Below are 12,172 nucleotides of genomic sequence, written 5' to 3'. Positions count from 1 at the left end.
TTGAAGTCTCATTTAATATGTACATAAGTTGTTCAACAAAATACTTTGTACATCTGCTTAACAGATATGATAAAAATGCAAAAAACTATGAGCTTTCAATAATTATTTTCCATTTGGAAGATTATAATAAAAAAGTCAATAATATCAACTACAACCAAATTAAACACCAGGTATTCCAAGGTTAAAAGTACATTTGAATGAATAAAACTCAACATACTAGTATTATTCGAAGCTTATCAAAACTACAAAAAATTATCCAAACACAATTTATTAACATACAGGTACTTCTCTATTTGCTTTTGACATTGGACCAAACCCTTTTTCAAATCAGAAAGATCTCTTTGCATTAATGATAAAGTCATTTCAAGCTCAAAGCACATGTTATGCAGTTTAGAGAGCTGCTTAATCAGTTCAGAGTTTTTAAGTTTTTCTTCTTCCAAGGAGGAGTGCAAGTCATTACTTAGAGCTTTCCCCTTCTCTGCCTGTAACTCCAAGAGCTCTTCTATCAGAGTAAGAAAAAAATTTGCTTAAAGAGTTATTTCATTAATTGGAAATCCATACTTTTCATACCTTTTGACCATTAGTGCTTTATAAGCTGTTCTGTATATTGTAACTTATCAAAGCATATTTTTAAAATCATACTGTTTAAATTAATTTCAATAAAAGCATAAACTGCTACAATTATTTACTACAATATCCATTTATGCAAATTAAGAAAAGCCAGGTTCAAGATAGGTAATTTTGTGTGTATGTGAACATATAAAATAAATTAAAATGGAAACAGTAAATAGTTCAGAATCTTGGTCATGAGGTGAGTACATACAAAGAACAAAGACAATTCCTGAATGCAAGTGGTCATTTAAAACAACTGTCAGTGGAATAAATAAAAAAATTAATAATCTTACCTTGATACAAATAGGATACATTCATTTGAAACTGCTGATTTTTTTTTAAATAACATTACAATTGATCCTTAGCAGACAGACAAACAAGTCATTGATATTTCTTGAAAATGAATAATAGAATAAAAACAACTCCAGTATAGTTTTGAAAATAATAATGCTACAGATAAATGATAACAACATTGTTTCTTTTAAAATGAAAAGTACAGAATCTGCTAAAAGTAAAAATAGAGTATCAGCTATAATATACCTAGGTTCTGATTTGCATTAATAAGCAATTTCTATAATGCATAAACACTTCCTGTACTATTTTACAACCTGTGAGATGTACAGTAAGACTCTGTATAGTTGCAGTAGTTTGAGTTGTTAAACAAGTTCTTTATCAACAAGCCTATTTTACAGTCTGTAAGATGTACAGTAAGACCCTGTATAGTTGTAGTACGTTGAGTTATTAAACAAGGACCATGTGTAGTTGTAGTAGCTTGAGTTGTTAAACAAGTTCTTTATCAACAAGCCTATTTTACAGTCTGTGAGATGTGCAGTAAGACCTTGTATAGTTGTAGTAGGTTGAGTTATTAAACAAGGAACATGTATAGTTGTAGTAGTTTGAGTTGTTAAACAAGTTCTTTATCAACAAGTCTATTGTACAGTCTGTGATATGTACAGTGTGACCTTGTATAGTTGTAGTTGTAGGATTTGGCCATCCACTAAAAAGCAAACAGTGAAAAGTTCACTGTGTCAGAAAAAGGCAATGATCTGGTGAGTTTAGCATAATATCAATCAAGCCAGAAATTTAAGTTCAAAGGTGAACCTACTAAATTAATTAAAATAATTCTTTGATTAGCAACATAAGCTACCATACCACAATAGAGTTTTCTGTAAGAACAATCACACAATGATGTTGAAGAAAGAGAAGAAACTCAAAATAAATACATTGAATAGTTCAACTTTCTGACACATTTATGTGAGAGGTTGCTACTTAAAAGATTTCATGAAACAGAACAATGTTGATTCTGGTTGCAACAAGAAACAACTGTGTAAGAGTCTGGGTGAAACAAGACAAGGCAAGAAAACATCCAAAGAACAAAGAGAGGGCTGCATCTATCAAAATTGAAGGAGCATAGGATCAGGATCAACAATGAAATGTTCAAAGTCCTGCCCTCAGAAGAAATTTGCCTGGAGAGATGAAAGCAATAAAAAAGTAAAAGATCCTGTGTGAGAGTACGTTAGTGCAGGAAGTTATCCAGATGCAGCAATATCACCACAACAATACCCCAAAGAGATGCTCACAAAGGAAAAAATGACTCTATGAATAAAAACAATGGGTCTGTAAGGTCCATTGTTGGAGACACATCAGTATTTACCCCAAACGAATGAGGGATTTTAAGAAATCCAGGGTTTCTGGAAACAAAAAAAGGCCTCTTGTATAGTAAGAGGATGAGAAGTGTAAAATCAGGTAGCCAGATATACCACTGCTCAAAAAAGATAAGCTGAACTCAGTTGAGACAAGAGGAGAAAAGACTCAAAGTACCAACCACACTGAGTATCTATGTGAAAGAAATGAAGATAGAAGAGGTAAAACATCCAAAAATTCACTAACAGAAGGAAAAATTCTGAACAAGGAATACCAAACCCAGGACTATTAATATGGTAAGCAAAGGCCCACACAATGCCAAAATATATAAAAGATGCTGTTACGAGATCAAAGGAAAGAGTAAGGATCAAGACAATGTGAGAAGAAAGGAGAAAGAACAGAAAACAAATGGAGGACATGCTAAGAAGGATGCTTAGGAAGGCATACAGGAAAGAGGAAAATAATGTGACCCCACGAGTCCCAAGAGCAATAAACTCGAAGTATGGAGTAATAGAGCAGAAAAAAATGGAAGAGGCCAAAAAGAGAAGAGAATGAATGTCTATAAATGCACTTAGAAGTGTCTCAGATGCAGATGTAAAAGGTTCAATCCCCAGGCTCGTCAGATAGATAACAATAACAGGGAATAGAGAAAAAGTACAGATGAAAGCACAAAAATCAAAACAACAGAGTCACAAATTTGAGGGGGATGAGGCATTTTGGTATGACAATGGATCCTATTAGTTAAAGCAAGCAGCATAAAACTAACAAAAAACATGAATAAAAGATAAACCCAAGGTTAATGGATCAGAAAGTGAGAGAACAAAAAGAAAAACAACAAGAAATGCTGGCATAAAGGGACGGAAAGAAACAGACTTGAGAATGAAATCCAAATGGGAAGTAATACTTAAAGCAAATGAGGAGAAGGTTGTAGTGTAATAGATCATTCCTGACTGACAAGAAAGAAATAAAGGTTGTTAACTGTTAAAGTTGTTGCAGTCACTGGTCAATGTTTTGTGGTTACCACATGCTTAATGAGCCTCCTATTCTTAGTTATTTGACTCTGATTCTTTGATAGTAATGCAATACTGATCCTATTAGATTCAATCTAATATATGTACAATTCAAACCAAGACTGTTTAAAATAACTGCAAATATCAGGTTTTTAAGTTTACTGGTATTTTCACTCACTTTAAACTATTGCAAATTATGATACAAGGTAAAGCATCTAAACATTCTATATTTTAATTCACAATGGTGAAATAGCTGCACAAATGATATAGTTGTTAATAATATTATTTTCTCTAAATTATGGATAGCCTCAAAATATTAAAAGTCCAGAAAATAAACATTTAAGGGAATTGGTTAACCTTCATCATGTATACATAACAAGAGTAAAGTTAGTATTCCAAAGAGAGATTTTTTGTTTTCAACAAGACTTCTATTTATAAGATGTTTAACACACGTAAATAACTTACTGTTTCTAAGAAGCTCTTGCAAGTTGTCCACTTTTTGCTTGAATAACTTTTCGAACATTTTCAACTCTTCTTCTTGATTTTGTTGCATGGTATGCTGAATTTCTTCTTTGATGTGCTTCTTGTGCTTTAACCCTCTATTAAAGTTTTCTTTCATTGCTTCAATTTCTTCAGCATGAAGTTTCTGAAGTTTAGATTTTTCTACTTCCCAGTGTCTCCTCATATCTTCTGCCAATCTCTGAAACTGTTCGTGGTGAGCCATCTGTAGAGCAGATACATCATTCTGGAACATACTGTTTAACTGATTTATTTCATCTTGGTGACAGATATTCAGTGTATGAAAGACAAACTTGAGCTTCTTTTCAAAGTCTTGCTGCAAACACTTGATACTTTGTTTATTTTTCTTTTGAAAAAGATTTCTTACAGAACTAAAGCCATTTTTATGAGATTTTGTTAAAGAAATATGTTTTTGGTGATCGTCATTTAACTGTTTACTCAAACTTTCTAGACTTTCAATTTGTTGCTTTTTTAAAGCCTGAAGTTCATCGTAATGTAATTTTTTCAAAGTTTGTTTCTCATTAGCATGCAACTGTTCCATTATTTTAATTTTCTGCTGATATGAATTTTCTATATTTTTTCTATCTTCACCCTTTTCTGTTTCAAATTGGTCTTTTAAATCTTTTTCCATTTCACAAATTTTAGTCTTGTAGCTTTGTTCTATACCACTTTTTTCTTCCTCAAACTTTTGTTTCAGGTCAAATTCCAGTTCTTTCATTTTCTGCATAAATTCTTTCCTGATATTTTGGCACTCTTCATCCATTTTGTTTTTACAAATGTTTTCTGCATTTTTTAACTGCTGTTCGTTACTGATTTCATTTTGAGCAGTTTGTTTCACTAATACAGCATTTATGGAGTCAGATGTTACTGTTTTACTTTCTTCTACATGCTGCCTCAAGGATGATGCAATTTCCTAAATAGTATCAATGATACATAATAATAAACAATATCACATGAAAAGACAGTGGTAAAGAATACAATTTTTAATAAATACATCTGCACATAGCTTGATTCATGGTATTGCCTGAATTAAAAAATTACCTGCTAAAAATTATTTTTTGTATTTCTTTCATGCAGAATTTATTTGTTCTCATTGGCATGCTAAAACTTTTAACAAAACATAACAGCTCATTCAAATAAGTTATAAAAAATATAGAATGTAAGTTTGAATTATTTTCCAAATTTTAATGAGGATACCACTTAAATTTCTTAAACACACTCTTCTAAGTGCCTTTAAATCATTTCACTGGGACATCATCCACATAAAAATAAAAGGAGTTAATGAGATTACACAGAAAATACTGATACATTTTACAACCTGGAATTTGTTATAATCCCTCTATTATCACAAAATAGATAAAACAATGAAACTAAAACTGTTTCATTGTGGTCCAATCCAGAAGTTTAATCAATTTTGTTTTAAACTCATTGTTAGATGGGATATTTATATTACCGTCTCTACATCTGGAGTTTTTCTATTCACTGAATGTTTAATCAATTTAGTTGAAATGTGAAAATGTGAAAATTTTCTCTTTAGTTTCCAATTGCTCTGACCACTTCTTAAAAAATGGATCAACACTGATTGAAAAGCAAAATTATTTAATCTTGACTTCAATAACAAAACTAACTTTCATAACTAACTTTAATAACCGAAAATGGTGCATGTAAATTATATCTTAACAGTGCTACACGTTAATCACAGACTAGCATTTGAAAACAATAAAAATACACTGTAGGATAAGAATAGAATATGCCACAGCCATATCACAACAATTCTACTGAAAATGTTGTATAATTAATACATAATCCAACATGTAAACAAAGCACAAGAAAACTATAAATGTTACAAGCTGATAACAATGTAATAATTGAAGAACCAATACGTGACTTAAGCTTAGTAATCAATGACGTCAAACACATTAAACGTAGAAATTGAAGAAGCTCATGTAGATCCTGCGTTTCAGTAAAAATTGTCGCATGTAAATCTCAGTGTAACAACTGTGAATTGCCGGACATATATTGTGACAGTTAATACACTTATAGCTATATTACAAACAATATAAACAAACACACAATTATTACCGAAATGAGCATTTAATGTATAATAGCTGTTACATTTAAATGGGCGAAAAATATGTAAACAAACATTTCATTACTTTTGGTTTAACATTTTATTCAAGTTTTAATATTATATGTGGTTATAAGTAAATACTGCAAAAAAGGACACAAAAAACATGAAAAAAACGCTTGTAAATTGTTGAACTAAAGCCTCAATCTCTTAAATTTAAATAATAGTTATGAATGTTCTGATAAAATATTAAAACTTTAAGTTTTCAAAGTTTATATTTAATTTACTTGTACATGAACGTATATAGCTAAATTACTATGTAAGTTTCTGATAAACCAAGAATATCGGTGATACTGAATGTAAAAATGTTGTGCAATTTGGTAAATATCAATCCCATTCGTGTAGCTGTACAGTGTAAAGATTGAAGCAATCTTGATTTCTCTTAACTCCAGAGAGAGCTTATTAACATTGACGGTTTTTTTAATTCGTTTATTAATTATTTCGCAGTTTTGAAGAAAAATCAGGTTGGTTTCCGAGCTTTTACAACGATAAACGTGTCTTGGCTGTTAGAATTTTTTTGTAAGAATAACAACGTTTCCTTTCAGATGTCCTTGTTTACTGTTTGGTTTAACGATAATAATTTCATCATAATATTTCACATATCTGTGAGACAGAGGTCGCTGAATACATTTTTCGACAGCTTTTCTTTGTTTTGACGCTGGTGTTCCTCTCTGAAATGTAGAATATAATCATGTTTAGTGGCGCAACACTACAAATTTGTAGTGAAGTAAAGGTAATGCGTACTACTTACACTATCATATACTGTTACGTTTGGCTCTGGCTTGGGTTTAGTGGATGGTAATTGTCTTCCAATATGTACTAAGACTGAAGAAGAGGTGATTCACCAGTTTAACTGGCATACAGACTTATCAGACCTCAATGGTATCCGACACGTGTAGGTCTCTTTTGAAAGAAAATCGAATGTATTCAAAGGACTCTGAGCATTAAAGATTATCTGAATGCATCTTTCTCAGTAGTTGGGGATAACCCATGGTATTAACAACACTGATTTTAAACATGCAACATCTGTGATATTACACACAGTGTTTGACGCAGTTTACATTATATTAAAATGGAATGCTTTTAACTGTAAAAAAATGTAAATTTACTTGTACCAAATATTAATCATAATCGTAAGATGAATGAGAAGTTAATTGAATTTCGAACCAAAGTATCCCTTTCTTCTAGGTAGTTTTCATTTATTGTCTCCAGGATTGTTCTTTCGGTCTCTTTTTGCTTTAGGCCCGGCAAGGCCAAGCGTGTTAAGGCGTGCGACTCGTACTCTGAGGGTCGCGGGTTCGCATCCCCGTCGCGCCAAACATGCTTGCCCTTTCAGCGGTGAGGGCGTTATATGTGACGGTCAATCCCACTATTCGTTGGTAACAAGAGTAGCCCAAGAGTTGGCGGCGGGTGGTGATGACTAGCTGCCTTTCCTCTGATCTTATACTGCTAAATTAGGGACGGCTAGCACAGATAGCCCTCGAGTAGTTTTGGGCAAAATTCAAAAACAAACAAACAAACTTTTTGCTTTATTAGTATATTAGTTTATGTTTTAACGTTCTTTGTCGGGGCCTTCTTCTCATTTTCAGGGTTCAGTGGCATAGCCTTCAATATATCCAATTCATTAGTGGTTATCATTTTCATCACCAGGCTGTTTGTCTTGGACAGGTTTTTCAAAACATTCCGTTCTTCTCGAGTATTTTCTTTCCAGTTGTAGAAAAAAAAACAAAGGCTGCACGATCTTTATAAAAAGTAAATAAATAAGAATCACGTGTTTCAAGACCATTAAAATACATATTATTATTAAATTAGCTATGGATAATGCGTTACAGTTGTAACTATCAATGGGTTTGATATTGTAACAACAATATTACAGTTGTAACAACAAATAATTGTATGGATTCTTTAGACGCGTGTATTCAGTCATAATGTTTCGAACCATGAAACATAGTACTTCACATGAAACCACATGTACCAACATGATACGTCATATGAAGGCGGAGGTCTCATGTTAATACGTAGCTTGAAATCCGATCTATCAACATTGTATCTCGTGAGAAGACAGATACATGAATATAGTACCACACGTGAAAGCAGATGTTTCTGACAGCAGTGTGAGTACAGAAACCAAATTTGTAGCGCAAAAAATGAACACAGGATCCTACTGTTGAGTTAAAAGATAATTGGATATTAAGGTCAGTTACTCTTCCACCCTAATATTATCAAATGATTAATTACTGTGTTCCACATACTTTAATTATAAAGAAACTGAAGATAACATGTAAATTACCACAAAACAATGAGAGAGATTGAAATGAATGCTATCTACCAAGCATGTCTAAGAATTGTAGGTTTTGACGCCAAGGGAAGCGTGGCCTTCGGAACCGCTTCCGTTGGATCTTAAGACAGAGAGTCGTATTTAAAATCAGTTGATGCACTCTACCGATTACGTAACACAGAAAAAAACTTCAAATGTAAGTTAACAATAATTGTAATGTGTATGGTTCTTTGAACCCAACAATAATCTTGATCAAACATATCTAAAACTTTAATTCAATAAATGCAATATTTCTCCATGACGAGAAACCCACTTGAAATAAAAATGTATCTCAGAACGGCTGGTATGGGTATTAACATTTTTATTGATGAGTACAGAATAACGTTTTAAAACGTTCATACCCGTTCCTGCTATTGTGAGACACAAATATGATATTTCTTGCATTTATAATGCATTTTCATATTAAACAGTGCCCGTTGTGGCCAGGTGGGTTCAGGCATTCGACTCGTAATCTGAAGGTCGCGGGTTCGAATCCCCGTCGCACCAAACATGCCAGCCCTTTCAGCTGTGAGGGCGTTATTATTTTACGGTCACTCCCACTTTTCGTTGGTAAAAAGAGTAGTCCAAGAGTTGGCGGTGGGTGGTGATGACTAATTGCCTTCCCTCTGGTCTTACACTGCTAAATTAGGGACGGCTAGCACAGATAACCCTCGAGTAGCTTTGCACGAAATTCAAAAATCAAACATATTAAACAATAATAACTTTTAGAAAGTTGAAATTGCTTATATATGTATACATATGTATATATTTACAATTTAAGCGGATAAATAACATAGAAAAAAGAACGCGTATTATATTATTTGAACTTTTCACTGGAAGAGTTATTCCACTTAAGGGAATTCAGTTAGTTTCTTTAGTTCCTGAGTTACTTACCTTAAGAAATCATTGAGCAGGAACTTATGTAGTTTGTTCAACTATACCTCACCTTTCAAAATTGTGAAATATGTTGACGTCATAATATCACCAAAGGGTATTTTGTAGAATTACCATGTCATAATAGCCTGCCATAGCTGTCTGTCAAAGTGTCCTCTGGCGGGTTTACTAGATACCAACAGGTATCCAACAAGCTCAGGACATCTATACTCATTTTTTTATATTATACAGCGAGAAACCAACTAACTGCTTTAAATCCTATTTCGTACTATTAACAGCACACTATTTACATTCCAATTAAGCTAATCACCAAGACACAGTTTCATCAATTCATTCTCACTGACATATAAATAAGTATATAATTATATTCTTATGCTATAGCGACAAATACATTGTTATATAACAGGAAATCAGCTAGTTTTCCATCACATTTATTTTGGTAGACAATATAACAAGAATCCAGCTGGTTTTCCAAACACACGTTATCAAACTAGACAATAAATATCTCACCATTCTCTTCAAGATATTTAACTCATTATACAACTCAATGTGAAACACTTAGTTGTATTAACACTCCTACGAAAAGTGGGGCCTAATAGGCCACAGAGCAACTTGAAAGGTTATTAATATTAGGCTAATAATTTTGTATTTAAATGAAATTGCCATTTAAATCCATTAATGAATGGATTAACGAGATTCCCACTGTCCTTATCTACTATCTAGCGCAGGGGTGTGCAACAGGCGGCCCGCGGGCCACAACCCGGCCTGCCAAGCCATTTAGTGTGGCCCTAGTTGTTGTAATCTAACCATGTGGCCTGATCTGTAATCCAACGCAAATGGAATATTTTTAAAAGCATCGATCCTACGGGATTCCCAGGCTTCGACTCGACAAACTTCTAAAATTATCTTTGCTATAGAGGAGCAGGCCGAATTCGATTGGTCGGCCTCCTTAGGGCATGAATAGGTGACGTGCACTAGCACTATTGTCTACGACTCAACGTCATGTCCTGAACCTCGCCTTCGCCCGCTGGCGACAATTTTCCCTAACCTCTGCTGTCCGTCATTCATTATTGGTGAAAATTTTATTACCTTTTACAGTTATTACAAGAGATTGAAGGTAAATTGATTATTATTTAGCATATTGTTGTGACTTTACTGAATTTATTAAAATTTTGCTTTCAGATGCATCTGATTCTATGTACAGTGTGACCTCGTTATTCGCGGGGTTACGTTCTTTACCCTCCCGCGAATAGCGAAAACCGCGAATATTGGACGCAGTTTTAAAACGTATATGTATGCGATTATATACTATATGAAATGCTTCCCAAACACTAATGATACTTATACTCATTGATGCAGTAATAATGTAGCAATATTGCATACTGTTATGTATTTCACTAAATTGTACCGTGCGTTACCGGGCTGTGCTTTGCCGTTTGCGTTGTTGGGGAAGCTGAGGCAGTCAGCCAATAGCAGTCCAATCTTGTTTGGTGAAGACGACAATTGATAAAAACGGCTTGATTGAGTAAATACAACAGAAATCTCCTCGAAAAGCCCTTTCAGTCTCTGTGACCTACAAAAACGCAGTTCGCGCATAACCCGCGAATATGCGGGGCCGCGAATGGCGAACCGCGAATAGGCGAGGTCACACTGTATTTTGCTATTCTCAATTAATTTAAGTACCGGAAGGCTATGATCGGGATGCCAATTTAGAAACATGTGTTTCTGTCCATAAGAGGTTCCATGTGTAAATAAATTCTATGTTTTTTTCTACTTTGCTATTTTCGTGAGAATAATTTTTGTTTTGATTTCAGGGCTAGTAAAATGTCAGCAGTTAAGAAACGAAAAATTGATGATGAGGGAAGGTTATTCAACAGTGAATGGTGGACAAAATATCTTGTTGTCTTACATAATCAAGGTGTTGTCTGCCTCGTCTGTCAAACTACAATTGCAGTCATGAAAGAGTACAATATTAAGCGACATTACGCAACTAAGCACTCCTCCCAGTTTGATGAAATTGTTGGTCAGGCACGAAAGGACAAAATTGAACATTTAAAACATCCATTGAAAAGCAACAAGGTGTTTTACCACTTTCAAGAAAAATTCAGAACTGGTGACAAAACTGAGTTTTAAGCTTTGTGAATGTATGGCAGAAAAGGGAAAGCCTTTCAGTGATGGAGAATTTATTAAAAATTGTTTAACAATATTCACAGAATATGCATGTCCAGAGAAAAAATATTTGGTGGAACAAACTAGTCTTTCCCGCTTTACTGTCTCACGCAGGACAAAAGATCTTTCAGAGGACATCAAAGAAACTTTGAAAGAGAGATTGAATTCGTGTGAAGCTTTCAGTCTGGCTTTGGATGAAAGCACTGATATCAATGACACATCCCAACTTGTCGTTTTCATCAGAGCTGTTACTGCAGGCTTTGATGTTTTCGAAGAGTTTTAGATATGGCAAGCCTTTCCTCCACAACCACAGGACAGGATATTTGTGAACAAGTGCTTAAGGTTGTAGAAAAGTTTGAACTGAATCCTTATAAATTATGTGGTGTTACAACAGATGGTGCTCCTTCCATGACAGGTAGGACAAATGGATTCACCAAGAAATTTCTAACTGCAATTGGAGCACAAGACGTAGTTGTAAGCCATTGCATTATTCACCAAGAGAGCTTGTGCACCAAAGTTCTGGATTTTGCAGAAGTCATGAAAAATGTCGTCCAATGCGTAAATTATATTCGAACACGAGGATTAAATCATCGACAATTTAAAACTTTTTAGATGAGCTGGACAGTGAGTATTCAGATGTTTTGTACTTCTCTGCTGTACGTTGGCTTAGTAGAGCTGCTACTTTGAAGAGATTCTGGAATCTGCGAGAGGGGATTAAGTTCTTCATGGAGAGCAAACGTCAGAATGTGGACTTCTTGAGCAATGAGAACTGGCTGAATGACTTAGCATTCCTCACAGACATTACACAGCATCTGTCTGATTTAAACTTAAAACTACAAGGGAAAAGTCAACTTGTGAATAAGTTGTTTGAGCATATTT

General features: G+C 34.0%; 1 protein-coding gene across 2 annotated transcripts; it reads right to left on the bottom strand.

Moving 5' to 3' along the window:
• Positions 1-1,284: 1,284 nt before the first annotated feature.
• LOC143248343 (uncharacterized) lies at positions 1,285-6,814 on the bottom strand. Of its 2 annotated transcripts, none has more exons than XM_076496710.1 (2): positions 6,665-6,814; positions 1,285-4,698 (listed from the first exon to the last, which is right to left on the bottom strand). In XM_076496710.1, exon 2 carries the CDS (start codon positions 4,546-4,548, stop codon positions 3,619-3,621), a length of 930 nt encoding a protein of 309 aa, XP_076352825.1. In that variant the 5' UTR covers positions 4,549-4,698; positions 6,665-6,814; the 3' UTR covers positions 1,285-3,618. The 2 variants fall into 2 exon arrangements, 1 of the variants encoding a protein (XP_076352825.1); XR_013026926.1 differs by lacking the exon at positions 1,285-4,698 and adding an exon at positions 6,085-6,584.
• Positions 6,815-12,172: the final 5,358 nt, after the last annotated feature.

Source organism: Tachypleus tridentatus, chromosome 4 (genome assembly GCF_004210375.1).
Source record: "Tachypleus tridentatus isolate NWPU-2018 chromosome 4, ASM421037v1, whole genome shotgun sequence".
Lineage (NCBI taxonomy): Eukaryota > Metazoa > Arthropoda > Merostomata > Xiphosura > Limulidae > Tachypleus > Tachypleus tridentatus.
Note: the sequence above shows the minus strand (reverse complement) of the source record. Positions and strands in the feature narration are given on the sequence as shown.